This window comes from Herpailurus yagouaroundi, unplaced genomic scaffold (assembly GCF_014898765.1).
Source record: "Herpailurus yagouaroundi ecotype Mexico unplaced genomic scaffold, PumYag 196, whole genome shotgun sequence".
Lineage (NCBI taxonomy): Eukaryota > Metazoa > Chordata > Mammalia > Carnivora > Felidae > Herpailurus > Herpailurus yagouaroundi.
In genome coordinates, this window is record NW_024412427.1 from 35,994,319 (window position 1) to 36,016,315 (window position 21,997).

The 21,997-nt window shown below is 46.0% G+C and overlaps 1 protein-coding gene across 13 annotated transcripts in view; it reads left to right on the forward strand.

Annotated features, from left to right (window-relative positions):
* SYNDIG1 (synapse differentiation inducing 1) overlaps positions 1–21,997 on the forward strand; it is a 185,395-nt gene that overhangs the window by 110,341 nt on the left and 53,057 nt on the right. For all 13 annotated transcript variants that reach the window (XM_040447891.1, XM_040447892.1, XM_040447882.1 and 10 more), the window contains one exon: positions 7,119–7,256. In XM_040447891.1, coding sequence (XP_040303825.1) covers positions 7,119–7,256 — 138 coding nt within the window. The remainder of the gene's footprint in view (positions 1–7,118; positions 7,257–21,997) is intronic.

Below are 21,997 nucleotides of genomic sequence, written 5' to 3' on the forward strand. Positions count from 1 at the left end.
TTCTTTCTTTCTTTCTTTCTTTCTTTCTTTCTTTCTTTCTTTCTTTCTTTCTTCCTTCTTTCACTGAGTGTCATTTGTTTTACCAAAGTTTGCCTGGGAACCCAACACGCACACAGAAAACAGTGGAGCTGTTTATGCATAGGCAGGGGGTTTGGGTCTGAGGGCTTCCACCCCTCCCCTGCCCTTCAGGAGGCCCCTGGCACACTGCATGAACTGCAGCATGGAAACACGCCCCCTCCCAATTAAGTGAAAATGATGCAACCTGCATTGTCATGCAAACTGTGATGTTCCTCCAAAGAATAAATGCATAGGTTGTCATTATTGGCGGAAAATTGAACATGTTGTGAAAAATACATATATATTAGGAAACCTTGTGTTTCTATTCATTGAACTTCCTGACCAATGGGGAATTAATTAACAGAAAAAACGGAATTCCCAGGTTTTAGGAACTAGAGAGTGAAATGCATGTGATACTTTACTGACATTGTACATAGTTTCATTGTCTGATGATGATGCAGGGCATGAGTTTGGGAGCGATGGCTATTGAGAGTTGCTGAGGGGAAATCTGGTCATACCTGCTTTGGGCTGTCTTCACTTGGGACACTAGGGAGCATGTGCTCCAAGCATCCCATACTTGAAAGAGATTAGGGCAAAGGCCAAGGCTCTGGCTTCATAATCTGCTTTGCTCCTTGTCTGGTCTGATTCCCAAATTCTGAAGTCATAATTTCCTTGGCCCTCACCGAGCACCAGGAAGGGGTGACATACATGAACTTGTGATTCTTTCTGGGATTGTCTCTACTCCTGTGAGGAAGAATACAATTGCTCCCATCCTAAGACCATGCCAGATGCTGCTGCTCTCCCTTAATAGTGCCCCAGGCTCCTGACACCCTAACCCTCTCACCCCCTCCTTTCCCATCCCCCTTCCACCCCTCCTACACAGGCTTTTGAGGAAACCCCCAAACAGTGGAGTCCCTTCCACAATCTCCACCTGGGCCATCCAAATGTACCAACACGGTCCACAAACAAGCTCTTTCAAAGTGTCCCAAAGAAGCAGTTTCAGTGTTCAAGTAGATTTTGTTGGTTTTTTTCTTGCCCCCATTGCACTGATATAGCAAATAATCTCTGTCTACAAGACAATTACTACCTAGTAGGAGAAACTAAATTACATGCCCAAAATAATTACTTAATAATTTAGGACAAAGTGTGTTTAGATACTAACATATTCTGTGTTACTGATCTGATTCCAGGTGTCTATATACCTTGTCATCTGTAAGCTACGTGTACATTACACAGAATGAGTACTCAGCATGCATCTGTCGTTTTTATGTAATCTGATGTCAATACAGGAGAGGCCAGTGGACCTCAATGTGTCAGGGAAAGCCTGGTTCAGAGATGAGTTGACTGAATGATGAAGGGATTAGGGTCTTCCACAGACAAGTTGGCCATGGAAAACCCTTAAGTGGACACAGGTGGATCCCTGGGACACACCTGATAGTGCAGGTGAGGGCAGGTGGTCCCAGTTCTGGCCCTGCAAGGACTTCGGGAGTTAAAACCTAGCATTGACCTTGCCAACATAGCTCACTAGGAGCTACTTCCTCCTTTAGAAGTAGAAGCTTTGTTGAATATTGACTTTTCTGGGGTATCAAAGGCACTCACCCACACTTCACTCCTCTCATATAGGCAGGGGATCTCACAATCCATGCTGGCTACAAGACCATAGAACATTGGGTGTGCCTCTTACAGACACACGGAGGTTGAGGGAGCTGTGTCCATCTGCCTACATCCTCATAGTGGCTTATCCTTATCATCAGCTGTCCTAAGACAGCCTTGAACCTGACCGTGTCATCATTCTCCCCCACCTTCCCTGTGGTCTCACCTAAATGGATGGTTAGGATGTGCATTCTGGAGGGCACTAGGGAAGGCACTTCCAGTGGAGAAGGAGAGGAGACAAGGTAGAGCAAATCCCCTGGTTACTCCAGTGCACACTGGCCAAACTCTGGGAGTTTTGCTGCTTCAGCTGGTACTGTCCATGTTGGCTTCATGTACATGTGAATTCTTTCAGTACATGTGCTTTGGGTGCCTACTATGTGCAAGACACTGTTCTGGGCACATAGGGTGCAGCTGTGACCAAAACATGCAAAATTGTCTGCCTTCTTAGTGCTTAGAGGAAGAGAGACAGTAAACAAACTAGTGCCACCTGTAGTGCAAAGGAGACAGGTAAGGGGATAGTAATGGGGGACAGCAGTGACAGCCTTATGGGGTATCTGGGAAAGGCTATAATGACAAGTGACATTTGAGAAAAGCCCCAGATGAAGTTGGGAAGCCAGTCATATGTGTCTCTGGGGTAGAGAATTCTAGGCTGAGAGAACAGCAAGTGCAAAACCCTGAGGCATTTTGCAGGAATATCAGAGTGTTGCCTGTGGGTGGAGGACAATGAAGTCAAACTTAATAGGGGTCAGATCCTAGAAGACAGTGTTGTCCTATAGAATTTTCTGAGATACTGCAAATGTTCTACATCTGTGCTCAGTGTGATAGGCATTAACTACCTGTGGCAGCCGAATACTTGGAATGTGGTAGTTTGGCTGAGGAACTAATTGTTGGGTGTGTTTGATTTTAGGTAATTCAAGTTTAAATAGATCCATGTGGCTAGGGCTGCCATGTTACTCAACACAGAGGAGTGTCATGGGCTGCTCTGAGGGCTCTGGTCTTGACCCTCAGTGAGATAAGGCCGAGGGACCAGTGGCAAGGTCAGGTCTAACCTGTGTCTCAGTGAGTGAGCTCAGGTGTTGTGTTGAGCTCCAGTCCTGATCCAGCAGCTGCTCTTCAGGCTACAGGCCCATGTTATGTGATTTCTCTGTACCTAGTCTCATTGAAACCATAGTCCACAGGGTTCTAAGTGAGGATGAAGGAATGGTGGAAGCTCCCGCACCTGTTAGCACATCTGCACCTTGATAATTTTCATTGTTAAATGAACTTACTTAGTATAGAAAAATGCTAAAACCCAGAAATGCAGAGAGAGAAAAAAAATAACCAATATCCTGGCCATCCAGAAGCACATTCTGACATCCTGGAGGGATATGACTTATTCCACTTCCTACTCTAGTTTTTCACCTAAGTTCTTATAAACATCTTTCTAAGGAAATAAACATTTATATTATCATTTTCCATGATTATATAGATTTCTTTTTTTCTCCTTTTGAAATCTTTTTTCCATGATTATATAGAATTATACGTAGAATTATTTTGTAATTTTGGTGTTTTTAAACAGTGCTGTCAGGAACACTCTAGAACCAACCCCCTACATGTCTGGAAAGTAAGCCTCCATGGGGAACCCTGCATTCAAGCCGCCCAAGGCCTGCTGCTGTACCATCCTGCTCAGCGCACCTACACTCTCTCCTTGGGGCCACGTGGAGCCGCACTGCAGATGAGCAAGCTATACCTGGGGGTGGGGGAGGGGAGGCAGTGTGAGACCCAGAGAGGGTGGGCAGGGGATGTGGGAGGCCTTGAGTGACACCAAGTGACATGGCTGAGCCCAGCTTTGCATCCCTAAGATGGCATCCTCACAGCCCAGACTCACATAGCTGAGTGAATCGTTATGTGCAAAACACTGGGCATTGTGCCTGGCATTATGATTGTTTTATTGAAGTATCCTAAGGAAAAAACAAAAAAAACAAACAAAAAAAAAAACAAGGGACAACTTCTGAGTGGAGGTGGTAGAAATGGGCAGAGAATGGGTCCTTTGTGTGGGGCACCAGTGGGCCAGCAAGGCACAGCAGAGGGACCAAGCAGCCCCTTCCTCTGCCCACCCAGCATTGGCTGCCTCAGAAGGGGCGTCTGCAGGAATTGTAAGTCCCCTTGGAATGCTTTTAGTCTGCCTTGCAATTCTTCAATCTGATGACCCATGAAAAGGATTTTTAGAAGCAACTGCTGTGCATGATGAATTTCTTGGTACTGGTGGTTGTGTGTTTTCCCTATTTGGTTTATTGGTATCTATGCAGACTTGCCCAGGCTGGACTCATCTCCTCTACTCTCCTCCCTGTTTAATGGCAAGATGTCCACGGCTGCTTATACCCACAGAACAGCCGCCGGTGGAAGACAGAACATAAAATGAACTGGGATGTTTTTGTCTGCCCTGTAATTTGTCTGAATCTTTAAAATCTATTTTGATCAAAATTGACTAATTACTTTGGTACCGTGTAGCCACAACTTTGCAATTTACAGAGTGTGGTTCCCTTATGCTTCTAAATAAAAGTCTGTGAAGATTTTGGGGGAGTGCCCTGAAATTTAATTATTTGCTTCATGGTGATAGCAGTGTAATTCTAAGCTGGTTCCAAAAATAGAAGCCAGAGCTCAGCGTACCTGTGTGGTCTGCAGCAACAATTCACATGCTCTGGCAACGTGATTGAGAAGGCTCTTACTGGCCACTACTGCCACTGGCCATCCCACTGCTGCCATCAAACATATCAGTCCAGAAGCAGTCATTGTAATCACTGGGGCAGGCGAGGCAGAAAAGACATCTCACATTTGCGCAAGAAGCAAATTTAGCCAAAATGGGGTTTGCGTTGAGCCAAGTGGTTACTGCCCAGCACAGTTTACAGTATAGAGTTCTGGAAGGAGTGGCCACTGACTGGGCAGTTCTGTGATTTGGCAAGGCTTTTAGCTCACAGAGCCCAGCTTTGTCCTTCATAAAACAAAAAGAACAACAACAACAAAAATAGTAACAACACTTATTTCCAGAGTTGCTGTGAGAATCCAGAGTGCTGGTATATAAAACTCTTAGTAAAATAAAACAAACAAGAAGTCCCACAAAAGCCAAAAAACTAAAATACTCATAGACAAAGTTGTTGGTTTTGTGCAAGCATATCCACCTGCAGCACGCTGACTCATTGGTGTGAAGATTATTAGCTCAGGGTCTGGGTTGAGGGCTGGAAGAAGTGGCTGTCCTTTTATCCCTGGTCCTCTACTTCCCTCAGGGGCTCTCTGCTCATGAGTTGCCCTGGGATTGTCACTGTAGGTGCCTCCCTTCCCAGAGATCACCGGCATCTCATGCAAAGGCCCATTCATGGTATGGCTCAGCCACATACACAGTGCTGACAGCCAACTCCTGTTTCCAAAGTGAAGGTCTGGAGGCCAAGCATTGTCTGGAGATGCACAGCTGTGAAGACACTCAGGCTCTGCCTAAAACATTGCACATCCTTCATTCAGATCAAAGATATCGGCATCCCAGCAGGTACATCTCTCCCTGGCTAGCCCTCTGGGCCCAGGTCTCACCCATGAATTGTGCATTCCTGGGGCTGCTCAGTGCCCTCCCCAGACAGACATAAGGACAGTGATTTTCATTTCCCGTCATTGTTTAGGAGACCACATGGAAAGCAGTGCTGCAGAGTGAAAAGAATAGAATTTCACAGACAGGGCTCTATGGAGGAGAAGCCATACAGTCCCAAACTCACAGAGGGGATGTTGCCCCAGTGGCAGGTGACTCCCCAGGACAGAGAGCCTGCCTAGTGGAAAGGAGCCAGCCCTCTGTGAGAAGTGATGCCTTCCAGTCCTTGACCCACCGGGGTGTGTAGGTGTGTGCGCATGTGTGAGAGTGTGTCCACACCCACTGTCTAGCACATCACCCACTTCAGTCACAGGCCCTCTGGAGAAGGTCCTTGTTTGTGATTTGAATGAGATCATCAGAATTTGCCTGTTCTTCAACTACATAGAAACAGAGTCCTAACGGGAAGTTTCCATTAGTTCCCTGCAGCTCCTCGTCTGTCTGCACGCTGACTAGAGGCTCTGATTGGCAGTGATATGTGCATTTAGTTAACCAAGAGAAGGAGCATGGTCCCACGTGGGCTTTGTGTGTGCATGCGAATGTCAGGGGAGGCACATGGGGGCACTGCTGGAGGTGGACCGGGCAGCGATGCCAGCAGCACAGCGCTCACATGGGGTATCCACCGGAAGGTTTGGTGCCTCAGGTCACTGCCTGCCCCTAAAGCCACCTGAGGAAGTAGCCAGCATGGCTGCATTGAGCACTGAATGTCTCCAGCCTGCATCCAGAGGCTGCATGTTTAACAACCTCTGTCTCTAGCAAAGAGAGTGAGGAAGCTAAATGACCCTCTTTCAGAAAGAAATGCTCCATTTCTTTTTTAGGAAACAAAATCTGGAGTAAAATGAGATTTTATCTTTGCATAAAATAAGCAGTTAGAGAGGCTGGCCTTGGATTTTGGATGAGTCAGCGTGAGTGTGCCATGTTTTGATGAGGAGAGAAAATTCATGATGGGGGCCCAGCAAATGGAATAACCAATTAGGCAAAAAGCATCCTCTAGTCATAACATCTAGACCTGGAGGTGCTGGCAGGACAGCAGCCATTTAGTGCGTGGAGCTAGTAGTGAGATTTTCTGCAGGGAGGTTTGGTCCATGGCTGTCATTGCTTAGTGAGGGATGGAGTCTTCCATGGATTTTTACAAAGCCCTGTGCCGGTCCCTGACCCCCTACCTCAGGCTCCCTAGGAGGCTCTGGCAGGCCTGTGCTGAGCTCACAGGCCCACTAAGTGGGCTCATCACAGAGAAGCTTCCAAACAAAGCAGCCATCAGCTCCTCTGGAGATAGCACTTTCACCCGGGGTTGACACCAGGCCCAGCAGTGTCCTAACTCAGATCAAAGTCTAGGGAAATGAAGGGGGCTCAGAGACGGTGTCCCCTTGCCCAACACCAGCTCTCCTTGTCCTATAAACCTGTTTGAAGTCTTAGAATAAAGAGAGGAGTCCCATCCTTGTGTGGCCTTCTCAGAGTGCCTGTCCCATCCTTGCATAGACTAAAACTTTATCCCCACTGTGTGTCACTAGGTCCCAAAGATCTGTGAAATAATGGGTTTCTGTAGGATTTGATCTTCAATGGAACGACTCAAGAGCCAAGTACTTAGTATTTTTTTCTTTTGTTCTTGATAAGGATCTCCTCAACTGGGGGCTTCCTTTCTTGGGGGAAGTCTACTTGTAGGCAATAACAACAGTGACCTTCCCAGAGGGGCTTTCTCCATTCCAGACTCAGCACCCATGTCTAGGGGCATCGTACAGTGATTCCACTAGTGATGCTCTCTTCTTCTGTACCATCCCTGTCCTCTTCTGTCTTGCAGAGTGACTACTCGAGTGACACAGAGAGTGAGGACAACTTCCTCATGATGCCCCCAAGGGACCACCTGGGCCTCAGCGTCTTCTCCATGCTCTGCTGCTTCTGGCCTTTGGGCATTGCAGCCTTCTACTTGTCCCACGAGGTAAGCCTGTCTCTGTCGGCCACACACACAGCCTACCCGGGTCACTGAGGAGGAGAGCCCGAGAAGCCTGTTCAGCTCTTGCTATCTGAGGGGCCTGCAGTTTATAGTTGGAGGACAGGCCCATGAGGGAGGTCATGGGCCTCACCTCAGGCTGCTGGGACTGGTGAGTGCTGGAGTCTTCTGCTGCTTTTTACAAATCTGGGACCGAAGCTGCCTGTGAGCGGGCGCCTGGGTTGTGCCAGCAGGACCGACCCAGCGCTGAGAGACGCTGTGCCCAGGGCAAGGACAGCAGGTGAGGAGTGGTTCTGTCTGTGACAGGCTCATTCATATAAAACAGGTTATAGTGTCTGCCGCCTGTACTTCAGTACTCCTCAGCTGAAGTTCGGTGAGAGGAATGGCCCATCACAGGGTGAATCACGCCCTCCCTCTTCCAGCGTGAAGGTTTCTGGAGGCATTGGTTCCCAGGTCTTTTTCATGCAAAGCATTTGCCCTGTTGTGCCTTCATGGAAGCCAGGCTTTGGAAGATGTTCTCTAGCAAATGAAGACTATTCATGCAGAAACAGTTTCCGTTCCCATTTTTATTAATCAAATTGACACATACCTGCCAGTTACAGTGTGTTTCAGTGTTACCACACCCAAAACCTCAGCCCAGCCCAACCAGAGGAAGACAAGGTGGCTCCCTGGGTCGGCAAGGTGGAGAGCGTGGTGCCCACACTCATGTGTGTCCTCTGGGTGCGCAGCGCTCAGGGCTTCCTCTCCAGCATCCAGGGTTCTGGAGCTCAGGCTGAAAACAGCAGATTCAGGCAGGCTTGGTGTCTGAAACATTTATTTCTCCTGGCTTGAAAACAGGTGTCCTGGCTGACCCCAGCATGGCCTCTCACTGCTTCTTACTGGTTTCTGTGTTGATCTCATTTTGTTTGGGGAGAGAAGAGTCCCTTGATACATTGTCCTTTCTCCCTTCCCCCTTTCATGACATCACAGAGGAACAGGGGAGAGCAGTGGACCAGCTAATAATGCTGGAGCCCCTGAAAGCAGGTGCTTCTTAGCAGGAACTCTCAAGAGGCCCTTCCAGGCAGGGATGAGGCAGAGCCCTGCTCAGTCAGCACTGCTCTGCTGTCCTGGTTCTAAAGGATAATGGGGCAGTGGGGGGTATGTTGGCAGCCAGTCCTGCACTGCTGTGGTTGGGCTAAGTGGCTGTTCCATATTGTTCCAGCTTGGCCTGGAAGGTCTGTCTGAGCTTCACTTTTGTGAGTTTATCCCACAAATGCCAAAGACCCCCTTCTCTGGGGGAACAAGCATGGGACAGGAAGCAAGACTCCAGGTCTGGCAGAGGTCAGCCTGGCTATGGGGCAGAGTCAGGCCTAGGTATACCCAGACCCCAGGAAGGGGACATGGGCACTACATGGGCTAAGGACACACAGTGGGACCTGGAGAAAAGCATGTGGATAGATGCCCTCTGTGTGTAGAACATAGAGCCTGCCTGCTCCTGTGTAAACTGCACTCTGAACCTGGGTTAGCATGCTACAATTAGGCCATGATAGTTTCACTAAGAAAAGGAAGGTCAGGAGGGCAAAGAGAAACAGCTTCTCACACATCACAGGCCATTCAGATTTTCCCTTAAGCTCAACTTAAGCCCTCCCCCCATATCCCAGTCCTGCTACCTGCAGTGGTGAGGCAGGGTGGGTCACTCCCAGTCTCCTGGGTCAACCCTGCCAAGAAAGCCCTTTACCTACCTGGCTGGGAGGTGGGGGGGGGGGTACTCAGAGCTATATTTTCGTTGCCAAATTTTAGATGGGGACAGATGTGTTCAAAGGGACAACATCCAACATTGACATAAACATGTAGGCAGGGTGCTGGATGAAATGAGCACCGAGTAAATGGCTGGGCACAGGGAAAGGAGGGAGAGGCTGCCCCTGTCTTGGCTGCTCCACATCCTGGGTGAGGCCCCCGTCTCTGGAGCAGGGCAAGCTGTGCACAGCACCTTTGTCTGAAAAACCGAGGCCACAGTTTCCAAGGCTGGCATTTAGATCCTTTCTTGGAGAGTAATTTTATTCTCCACACCTTAAGAACCTCTTACTTGGGCCTGATGCATCAGACGTTTAATACCTTCAGTGGTAAAGACGATTCTGAGTATTTGTTTAATAGTGAATATGAAATATAGTGTCTATGGAGGCCTCTGCTCACACTGCTCTGAGGTGAAGATCAGACATTGTTGAGTTTAGGGGTTTCCTGCAGCACTGGAATTAGAAGAGGGTTTCCAGGGGATCCCAGGCTCTCAGTCCCCCTTTTCATTATGCTGTGAGCATGGAACCCCAACAGAGAAGAGGTGCCACATTTCATAGAGAACTCTGCAGGTGAGTGCCCTTCACAAGGCCTGTGTCCAGATCCTTCTCCCTGGGCTGAGACCCATGCCCACAAAGCTCACTGCTTATAGCCCACAGCTGTGGCACTTTGGGGCTTTCCTGCAGACCTGGGAGACAACCAGCCTGGGCACACAGCACTCCAGTCCAGCCATCAGGCTGCCGGGCATTCTGTTTGTGTCTCTTCAGCCCAATTGCAGACACAAAGTCTGCAGCAGGCATTGGAGGGGAGCTGCCAAGGGGAGAGCACTCGGCTCGCAGTAGAACAGACACACTCCGAGAGTCATTACACTAAATTAAATCACTGCTTTCCTGGGCAAGGCCAGCTGGGAGCTCTCCCTGGGGCACTGGAGAGAGGAGAGCCCAGAGCCGGTTTCTGCAGGGTCCTTTGTTGGTGGCCATAGGCACCTCCTGCTGCCCTCAGGGACTGGGGGGCTGGGATGGTGATGTCAGAGTGGAGCAAACAGCCTATGAAGCCAGGAGACCTCTAGGTTCCAAACGCTGGTTCACAAGGAAATCTTTGACATCTAAGTGTGACTTAGGGTATTTTTTTTTCTTTTTATCATAGATCATACCTCAGCATAGTCACTGACAATTAGATGATGTCTGTACATTGTCAAAATATCCACTCAATGGACTACTCAGTAACATGTGAGTCCATTCCAGGAAAACACAACAAAGCAAATCTCAGTGGTTAGATGACATAGAGCAGTGGGGAGGAGAATTAATAGGAATCCTGGACTTACAAAACCCAGTTTATTTTTTTTTTTCTGCCTTATTCCGTCTGGGTCCAGGTCAGCAGGCAACTTTGCCAGGCCTGTTTCCTGATCCATAAAACAGTATTGAAATAACCTACAGCATGCAGCTAGCTGAGTCAGTGAAGTGAAGTTAGAGAGAAAGTCCCCAGAAGGTTCCTGCAAAGAAGCAGGTGCCGATCATGCTCTACTGGAAATCCCACTTGTCTGTATACATGTGGGTCTCTAGGTGAAGGGATACCTGGAAGGAGACAGGATATTTTCTCTAACAGTTTTTATAATTAAAAAGGTGTTAATTAAGTACCAGTAACAATAGTACTGAAAGTGTTAGTAAAGCAGGTGACATCTGCTGAGCACCTATTAAGTCCTATCTTAAATACTGCGCACCTGGCTGCTTGGGGAGTGGTCCTGACCAGCAGCATCAACAAACCCAGAGCTGTCAAAAATGCACACTGTCTGGCCCCAGCACAGACCTGCTTGATCAGAGCATCTGGGGGTAAAGCCCACGAATCTGCATTTGAACATAGGAAGACTGTGAGGCAGCAGTACCATCATATGGTACCCACTCTGCGGGTCATAAAACCGGGGTCCAGTGAAGTCAGATGGTGTCCTAAGGCCAAAGGTGGCTGACAGTGAGCTGGGATTACCAGAATGGCCTGGCTCGGAGCCACCTTTGGAAGAGGCAGCTGGCGGGGCCTGATCAGGAAGGAGGGCTCAATGTGGAGGCCAGTGGGGGGATGAGCATGGCATTCATCACAACCTTATTTTACTCCAGCAACATTAATTGTTTGATCCAGCCCCCAATGCAAGCAGATTTTGTAAACCAGTTTATAGAGGGGAAAGTGTTGTATGCAATTTTGGCAGATTCGTCTAGGAACTAATGCTTCTCAATGATGTGGAGGATGGAAATGAATCCATAATTTGCCAAGTGACTGCTGTGAGCTACTTATTGCACACACTTTTTCTTATTTAACCTTTGCAATGAGTCTGAAAGGTGGACAGTTATTATCCTCACTTTGTGGATGACAAAACTGAAGTTTCAATGGATTAAATGACAGATAGAAATCAGAGAGGTAGCAAGTATGGGTACATGATGCAAATATCAGTATTTCTAACCCTTAAAATGCAATCTTCTACAACATAATATTGACTTTTATCTGTTAGCAGACAAAATTAGAAGCACAGGACTTGCTTCTAAATCCACCATCCCTGACCCCACTTATAGCAGGGTAAAGTGAGAAAGACACATCCACTCTAGTAGACCCTCAGTGCCTCACTCAGTCCCATGGGGCAGGTGCTAATGAGGCAGAGGCTGGGGGCCCTCCCCAAGGAGTCCTTGGATCTGGGCTCAAGTGCTGGGCAGGCCGGAGGTTTGTATGTGCTGCGTCTGCTGCAAATGTCTCCTGAATTCGAGTATTTATTATGTCTTGATTTCATTTCATTTCATAAAATGTTTCTTTCTTTTACTAACTGAAATATCATAACAGTAATTAAATGAAAAATGGGTATTAAGAATAAGATTATGAATCTTATGAATAGCACCAGCAAAGGGAATTGGACAAATTAGGGGGAGGAAAGAGGAATCTCTTTATAGTATAAAACCAAGAAGAACAAGAGTCCAACTTGGCATATGATAGTGCCCTTAAAATCCAGTCATTCATCTGACATTTATTGAGCTCCTACTATGTGCCAGGCCATCCTCTGGGTGCAGGGATATAGCAGTGACCAAAACAGAACTCCAGCTTCACAGAACTGACATTCTCATGATGAGAAGCAAAGAACATACAAAAGTAAACTTATAGCATATCCAATAGTGTTATGTTATAAAAGAGAAAAATTAAGTTGGAAATGGATATGGGCATACATTTATAATTAGGGTGGCCATGGAAGGACTTGCTGAGGGGGTGACATTTAATAATGAAACTATAGGCTGATCCATGAGGATCACTTGAGGAAGAGCTTCTGGGCAGAGGGACAGCCAGTGCAAAGGCCCTGAGTGAGGAACATGCCTGGTACATACAGGGAATGATTTGGAAGCCAGTGTGGCTGCAGCAGGTGACCTTTGATTGTGGAAGAGTAAATAAGACAAGAGAGGGGTGAGGTGGGGCAGATCCCACTGGGATGTTTGAGCAGAGGAAAGACACCATCTGTCTACACTCTATCAGGGGAGCATGTGGAACATAAGGATAGGAGACACCATGTTGGAGTCTGGTATAACCATCCAGGAGTAGACCATCCAGTAGTGATCTGGACCACTGTCATGGTTGGGAATTTAGTGAGAGGTAGAGACACCAGGATGGCTTTTGGAAGAATGACCATCAGATTTCAGTTGTGGGTGTGAGACAGAGAGAAGGGAAGGAACTACTGGATGATGGGTTCCACTGGCTGGGGGGACATGCTGGCTGTGTGCCACAGGAGCAGATGGAACCAGACTTTGACCCTGTCAGGTTTTCAGTGCCTGCTGGCATCCAAGTGGAGACACTAAGAAGGCAGCTTGTTGTGTGCTGCCTTCTGTGAATTTGGGATTCAAGAAAGAAGTCTGGGCTGGGGACGGGAATGGAGGATGAGGTCTAAACAGTGAGGTCTCAGCAATGAGGAGGCTGGTGGCAGCATTGGCAAGAGCAGTTTCCAGAGTGCTGGAAGTGAAAGGCTATGTCTGTGGGCTCAAGAGGGAACAGGAAAGAACAATCCCTGAGCTGTGCTGCTGAGAACTAGAATGGCAGGCACTGTGCAGGGGGCATGGGAGGTGGTCATGGGTGCTGGGGATGTTCCATTTCTTGACCCAGGTGCTAGTTACACACTTGCCAGTATTCCCACAAAGGTAAAGCTCAGTAAGTGAAAACTGGTCATTTATTAAGCATTGCATTTAATGATTTGTGCACTTTTCTGTAGGTATATTTTAACCGAAAAAAAATTTTTTTAAAGATTATGGGAAGAAAGCCATTGGATATGATGCATCAAGTTATCTTTTTTGAAGAAATTTGCTGTAAACAGAAAGAGAAAGGGGGAATAGTTAATAGGAGAGGTCATGTTAAGAAAAGTTATTCTAAGTGGAAGAAATCATAGCACATCTGTATGCTGAAGAACATGATCCAACAGAGAGGGGAAATTGACTTGGCACTCGAGGGGAAGGGGGAGCTGGTGAAAGAGAATTTCTGGAGAGATGATCTTGAGTGGATAGGCAGAGTAAGTGGAAGCAGTTGTCTTTCTTTGAAAAAAATATTTATTTATTTTGAGAGAGACAGAGACAGCATGAGTAAGGGAGGGGCAGAGAGAGAAGGAGACGGAGAATACCAAGTAGGTTCTTCTGTGAGCACAGAGCCTGATGCAAGGCTTGAAGCCACAAAACTGTGAGATCATTACCTGAGCCAAAACCAAGAGTTGGACACTTAACCCACTGAGCCACCCAGTCACCCCGAAGCAGTTGTTGCCTTTAAGAGTTCCCTAGTTCATGCAGAGCCAAGGAGGCAGGTGGGGTGCAGAGCCCTCATCTTAGGACTCCAGGTTCCTGAGTTGCACAGGAAGCTCCTAAGGTAGCAGGGGTTGAAGTCCTAGAAGGAAGGAGGAGCTGAGGGCCAGGGAGAGCATGCAGGATTGTGGCCCCTGATGCCCCTGTGCATGTCTTGGCAGCAAGACCCTCTGCAGGGCTCCCCTGCCTAATTCTTTGGGGCCCAGGCAGAGGGGATGCACCAGGGCTGCCAACTTGCCTGAAGAAGACCACAAGCAAGGGATGCAGGGACTCGGTACATAGGCAAAGGAGTAGGTGTGAGGATGGGCTGCAGAATAAGAAGGGAAGGAAGGATTCGAGGGCAGTGGGGGGTGGGCAGTGATAAGTGCCCTAGTACTACACATTTGCTATGCTCAGGCACTATGCCCTCACTCACTCCCTGTGCCTCTGAGGAGAGTCCTCCTGTCCCCATTTTCAGGTGATAAAATAGGCCCAGAGAAATCAAGTAGGTCACATCTCCAGGGGCAGAGCCAGGATCAGCCCCCAGCCCCTCACCCAACATCACTGTCCAGGTTGCTGCTCAGTAATTATGTACTTGATTACTGATTCCACCCAAATAGCACTCAAGTGTTAGAGAAACTCTGGGCCTTGCTTTAGACATTATGAATACTCATATAGGGGAAAATATCTAAGTCTTAGATCTTTTCCTCTTGTTTTCTCAGTGAAATAACAACCCTGATTATAGCTCCTAGGGATATGCCTGTCCTTCCCCCATCTGACTCCAGTAGGACTGATAATATTAAATTATAGGAGAGAACAAAGCAGTCCTGAGTAATAATACATACTAAAGGTACTTGTTCTTTTTCCTGAATTTGACTTTCTCTAGCAGAGTAGAAACATAAGTCAAGTACATTGCAGGCTGTCTTCTTCTCTCTGAATAAGTGGCTGTACAAATTCTGCAAAGGTGGAGGGAGACAATTATGGCATTTGGGGTGTGAAAACCTGTCACTCAGATAAGCCCTGGTAGAAGACATGGGGAACATCTTTACTGTCCAATGGGAATTAAATGCTTCCTTCCTGAATCTCCACCTTGGATGTTAACACTAATTGATTATGGCTTATTTGTAGGATTCTTGACAATGTTTTCACCCAATTTCCCAGAAAGAACCCAAACTTTTCTGTAGTCACTCAAGACATTGTGCCACTCAAAGAGAGTGAGGGAATGGTTTCCTTGGAGATTGCCAAATAATGCCATTTTCTGGATTTGCTGTTGTAGTTGGTTCTTGAGCCACCACATTATTGGTACTAAAAAGAACCAACCCATGGGGCCATTGGGACATTGGGCCATAGATGACTTGACCCATCTTCCTATGTATTGATATGGAAAGAACAAACTGATCTGCTCTTAGAAAAATGTGATATTGGTAAGATGATTTGAAAATAGGGAGCAGGAAACTGTTAGGGACTTCTGCTCATTACCTAGAGTTTTGATATCTTGCAGCTGGAACAACTCGTGTGTGTATGTGTGTGTGTGTGTGTGTGTGTATGTGTGTGTGTGTGTGTGTGTGTGTTTATTTTGCTAAGAGCAACTTGGAGAGATGATTAAATGTGAAGAAATCTTTTTCCTTGCAACATTGCTTCTTCACAGCACCCACATATGTGTTTTTCTACATGAGGTTTCTGAGTCCTTGCCCTTCCCCCAAGTCACCCTCAGATGTCAATGACCATCAACTGGACACCTTCACATTTATATGGTTAGTCTGTGTGCCAACCACAGGGGTGTCATTCACTGCCCACAGGTGTTGTGACTTGTGCAAGAGGCAAAGGAGCATCTGACTTTGAGCATCTGCTATTCTTGTTGCTGAGGTACAGAGCTTTCTGGCACCACAGAGAGGTACATGCAGTGTCTGGGGGTGCTGAGGCAATGGGATTATTTCCTCCATGGGGGATCAGGGAAGAGATGGACCCTAAATTTCCTCCTCCTTCCTTCCTTACCCCCAGCCTACCACTCAAATCCTTCTCATGGTCTTCCACAATGCATTCAGAGGAGCTGTCTTGGCAGCACTGCTCAGGAGACAGATTATGGATATCCACTGTGCATTTGTCTGCAGCTAAAAGTGCAAGCTAAGAAGGAAGAAATAGTGTGAGCACAAGAGATTCTGTCTTTATATTATGGGAAGGGCTGCATGTGCTTTTCCTTATTTCTGTTCTAATATTTCAGAACACATTTTACCTCCCAGGGACTGCCCCATTCCATGTTATGTATGATTGTGAAAGAGCTATAGTTATTACAGAGTGTACAAATTTTGGCCTTATTCATCAGGAGCTGCTGGGCTGGGAGAGGGAGAGCCCTAGCTGCAGTGGCTGAGTGTGGCCCTGGCCCAGCCTGTGGGGGCTGGGACGGGGGTCACTGCTTCCCCTGTGGGACCCTGGGAGATGCCTAAGGCCATAGCAGCAGACTAATGAGCACTGAGAATAAAGATTTGCCAGCCTCTTGGACTTTCCCTAGGCTCCCTAGAACATGGAACCTGCAGCAAGGTTGGGGTTCTAATGCTTTATTTGGAGGTACAACCCCAGGTCAACGAAAGTGAAGGGAAACGGAAATGATGTATGGAAGGGAGGAAAGAAATGCAAGTGGGTGCCTTACCATGCTGGCCACCACCTCCCAGTGGAGGAATGCTGGCTGCTCAGCACTCAGGACCTCTCTGGCAGGAGCCACTGGAGAGGGAACTTCATCCTGCTCCCATGGCCCTGCACAGGTAGAGTGATGTGCCTGCCTGGGATGTAGTGGAGGAGAGGCCTGGGGCAGAGGAGGCAGTGACCAGCCAGAGGCAGGAGCCTGAGGGGCTCTGAGACACAGGAGATGTGTTTCATGTCTCTCCTGCTGAAAGCACTGAGCTAATCACCTGGGCATCCAGCAACCTGAAGCTTTAGCTCCTGTTATCCTCCAAGGACTGCCCCTCCTCCAAGGACACAGGAGTATTGAAAACGTAGCAGGAACACTTGTGGCCCAAACCAGACCGACACCAAAAGTAAAGTGTAATAAGTAATAAGGTAACATCCAACCTTTATTCTTTACAAAGCAAGAGCAGCAACACTCCATAGAACCAGAACTACAGTAAGAGCATTGCCTTAAATTTGAGCTGGGAAGTGTGCAAAGTACTTTATGGGCACCCAATTATTACAATGGCCCTATTAAATGAGGTACCAGTATTATCACCATTTCACAGATGAAAAAGGTGGGTAGACCCTGTTCACATCAGGGTATGTGCTATTTATGAATCCTTCAGATACACTCAGAGCCACTTCAGAACAAGTTTACAGTGGATCACCTTTCATCCTCATGAGGACCACTGGCTGAGAGGCAGTTTCCCTCTGGCCCCACAAGTGAGGAAGCTGAAGCTCAACAAGGCTGTTTAACTTATTCAGGATCACACAGCAGGTTAACTTCACAGTAGCGTGGGGCTCACAGGGGGTGAGGTTCCAAGGAAACACCGCAATACCAGTAAAGTCCCTCGGTGCCCACCTTTGGCTTCTAGAAGTTCTAATACAGTCTCATCTATGATCACTTTTTGTTTTCAATTTAATGCAGATTTATTTGGGTTTACTACTTTTCTCTTGTAGAAATTGTTTTTTATTAACTTTCTTATCAGTCCCCTTCTGTCCTTTCAACAAAGAGCCAGTTTGTGGCTTCAAAATTAATCCCATGGTCATTTGTTGGAAGAATCAGTCAAATGATTTCTTTTTTATGTCTTCAGTTTTTAAAATGTTGCACTCTCCAGATGTGGGATACATTGTTATATATATATATATATATAATATGTATACATAATATATATATATATATATATATATATATATATATATATTTGAAAGTCAGAAAAACAGAAAGGGACTGGAAAGAAAATAACCCCCCATAGGCAATGACTGGCTTTTCTATCCTTTCCACACATGTGTTTTTATTTGTTTGCATTGTTGGTTTTTTGTGTGTTGTGTTTTTTTTTTAATATTTTATTTTTAAGTAGTCTCTATCTCCAACGTGGGGCTCAAACCCACAACCTGAGTTCAAGAGCTTCATGTTCTATCCACTGAGCCAGCCAGCTACTCCTATTTGTGTGTTTGTTTTAACACCATTAATCTGAAGATGATTTTTCAATCCAATTTTAGTTTGAAAATAATACTCACACACATAATTGTATAGCTTAACAAATTATTATAAAACACACAGCCAAGTAACCATCACCTAGGTCAAGAAATAGAATATCCAGTGTCCTCTGCCATACTGCCTCCTGATCACCGCCCCTGTCCCCACCAGTGAGCACTGTGGAGACTTCCACAGGACTCACTTCTTTGAATACCTTTATGATATTGATATTACCCCCCGAGCTTGCATCCCCAAGCCCTCATTGCTTTATCTTTCCTGACTGGACTTGCAAGAGTTACACTGAATATAAGTGACATTCTTATCATGTCTTGGGTATCTAAGGGGACATTTCCAACCTTAATAGTACATGGAACCTTCCATATACCTTATTATTTGATCAAGAAAGGATGTTGAATTTCTCAAAGGCTTTTTGTGCAAATGAAACCTATGTGAATGTTTTCCTTCAATCTACAATGAGAGGAGTTGCATTGGCTGATTCGAAAATGTTAAACCGACCTTGAATTTATTGCATTTTCTTTCTTTTCTCTGAAAGTTTATATAAAACTGAAATTATTTAGTTGTTGAATCTTTTATGGCACTCACTGTTGGTGTCATCTTGGACTGGAGCTTTCTTTATAGGGAGATTTTTAATTACTAATTGAATGTATTTAATATTGATAAGTCTAATTAATTTGCATTTGGGTACATTGCATTTTTCTAGAATTTTGTCAGTTTCATCTAAATCATCAGTTTTATAAATCTTTTCAAATTATAAATTTGGGCCTTTCTTATTTCCTTTTTAAATATAAATATAAGGGTAGATAGACAGATATAGATACCACCAAGAAGACATTATTGTTACCATCTTATATTGTTAGTATCTATCTGCATATACTTGCAAAATCCACTTACTCCATTCCTTATTCCTTCCTGAGTCCTTGACCTTATGGCTTGAATAACTTTCCTCTTATCTAAAGAATTTCCTTTAGTATGAGTCTGCTGGTGAAATTCTATCTGTTTTGTGTCATTGGAAATGCCATTTTATTACTTTTATTCTTGAAGGTGTTTTCACTAGATATGGAATTGTGAGTGGAAGTTCTCTCCTCAGTTGTGTTGAGGCTTCTGATAAACCCATTCACTGTTTATACTTTTTATAGAAATTACCTGCCAACATTTCAAACCTTTTTCTTTTGTTTTCTTGAACATCATAAGCAGAGGTGTTTTACGGTCCATAACTGATGCTTATAATGTTGGGTACTCCTGCAAGTCTATTTTTTTGTTTCCCTCTCACTTATGACATATTTTCTTAGATTTTTGTTGTATATGGGTCATTGTTTTGTGGTGTGTTTGTTTGTTTGTTTGTTTGTTTGTTTGTTTGTTTGTTTTGAGAGAGAGAGAGAGAGAGAGAGAGAGAGGAGCAGAGGGAGAGAGAGAGAGAGAGAGAGAGAATCTTAAGCAGGCTCCATGTTAAGCACGGAGCCTGACATGGGGCTTGATCCCACAACCCTGGGATCATGACCTGAGCTGAAATCAAAAGTTGGATGTTCAACCAACTGAATTACCCAGGCATCCCATGCTGGTCATTGTTTGGGGATAAAAAGTATTCATGGAATATTTTGAGGTATTTCTTTGCTTTTGCTGGGATGTGGGGCACAGAGAATTCAGGGTCACCTTAGTCCAAGCTCAAGTTTTGGGCAGATGCAAAGCCAGCCTGTAATTCAAGGGAGGATGGGTATATATCTACTTCACTGTTTCTTCTATGGCTTAGGTCTGTGCTGCTCGATCCTGTGGCAGCAGCTAGTTTGCTAGGATATTCCTCTTTGGTGGACTTTGTGCCCCAAAAGTAACCCCAAACGCTGCCTCTTAGCCACCTCTTTTGGGTCAGCACACATCACCCGGGCAGAAGTGTCTCCTTGTGCCTGTCCTGTACCACAAGATTCTTTTCCTCTCCTGGGCCTTGGCCTAATAGCCCCTCATTTTCTTATCTTTTTGATGCTTTTAAAAATGTTCTTTAATATTTGCTCTAGGGTTTTTAGCTGTCTTTCTGCAGGGAAGTTACTAGAAGCATTACCAGAAGCATAAGTGTACATGTCTCTTTCCTTAATTGTTTATATGGGGAATATATTTATTTCATAATAGGAATTTTTTATTAGAAAGTCAAAGGCTTGGTTGAAGAACTCAGATTATCCATTGCTCGAATTCCCCCTTCCTTCTGGTGCTAACAGAAAGTTGAATGGGCTCTTTGCTGTGCATGAGTGACCAAGTACAAAGTTACCAAGGTTGACAGGTGTGTGAGAAAATGGGGCAGAGACCATATATGCCTCATTCACTCTCATAGGAAGCAGCATCCCTGTGTAAATGATACCAAGCACACAGTCTGGCACTTCTTAGATGCTTACTAAGTCCTGGTTGTATTTGTGCCTGATGCAGAGATGTGCATACCCATGTTCCACTTGGTCATTTCCTAAAGATGAGCCAGGTGGCTTATAAATGAGTTTCCAGACAGCTGGAAGAAGTTGGCAATGACTGAGATCAAATCAGTCCTCCAAACAAATACTCTGGGAACATGACCCATGAAGGACTGTGGACAACTGGTACTAAGCCCAGGGGGATCCTCTGGGTCACAGAACCCATCTCATTCCTCCAAGGTGCTCCACCTACAGAGGGAGGTGCCATCAGTCATGGGTTGAGGGCTCCTACTGTCCTCTGGACCATCTGGCTTGTTCCTGCATCATAGTTGGAAATGATAAAGACAGAGGTGACCTGAGGGTGAGGGGAGGAGTAAATCACACTGATGTAAACTTTATGCTGCAGAAGGAAGTAGACTGACATAGGACAGTCAGCCTGGAATGCCAGAGATCCTTGAACATGGAACAGAGAGTCTGTCTTGAATACAGAGAGTCCACCTATTAACAGAGCATTTTAAACCAGAGAATAGCAGGTTAGAAGCAGAACACCATGAAAACTAGTCAGGAAGCACAGTATGGAAACAGTATGTTCTAAAATAAACTTATCTTTAGATTAAAAAATCTTTTCACAAGAAAATGAGCAGACATATTTGTCAGGCACTGTGGGGTGTCTGTGGATGCCTCCTGTACACCCTTAGGGTCACTGAAGGTACATGGAGGAAGACCCAAGACTGTTCATTTTCCTCCACCCTCCCATCAGCCAGAAGCGTAGTTACAGTAAATCTTTTGTGTGAAAATGAACTAGGACCTTTTCAGATGTTTGAAGAAAAATGCTCTGGGTGTTTTCAGAAGCTGTCACTTGTCCATCTTTCTAGCCACTTCTTTTCCCAAAACAAACCAGCATTTTCATGTTCTCCCATATAAACTTTGTCACAGGGGCAGACTTCCAAAATTGTCACTATTCTTTTTGCTTCAAAACTGTGTGTTTAGAACAGGTGCATTTACATAAAACCAGAACCTTGTGTATTCTACACACTGAGTGGTGTTGTTCATAATCATCAACACGTCCTGGAGTTCATGTTTTATGTACTTCACCATCCCCCTCTCTTTTGTCATCAAGTTCATGATCTCAAATGTCCCCTGATTCATAGTAAACTGAAGAGAGTTAGAGAGTTAGAGGCAGAGAGTTAGAGATTTTCTGGTCCAGCAAGGTAACAACTCTGTGGCTGGAGTCTAGGAAAAAGACCTGGCAAAGCATGTCCCAGACCTGGGAGGTGCAGAGAAACAGGAGTGACCACATGGGGAGGAATATGCTACCAAGGGACCAAGTGCATGGGAGGGGCTTGGAACAGGTCCATCTCAGCCTCCCAAGGTGAGTGTCGTGTCAGTTAATGTTTTGGGGAGGGAGCTTTAGGGCTGCAAAAGCCCAGGTAGGCACAGAAACAGAGTTGACTTGCAGACAATTATTTAAAAACATGGATGAGGGATGAGCTGACTAAGCTGGATATATTTTAACCTGTATCAGAAAATGTGCAATGGCAGCTGGGTGGACATCAAAAGATCAGATCTCCCCCTCTCGCCCCCGGGCGCGCGGGGGGGGGGGGGGGGGGGGGGGGGGGGGGGGGG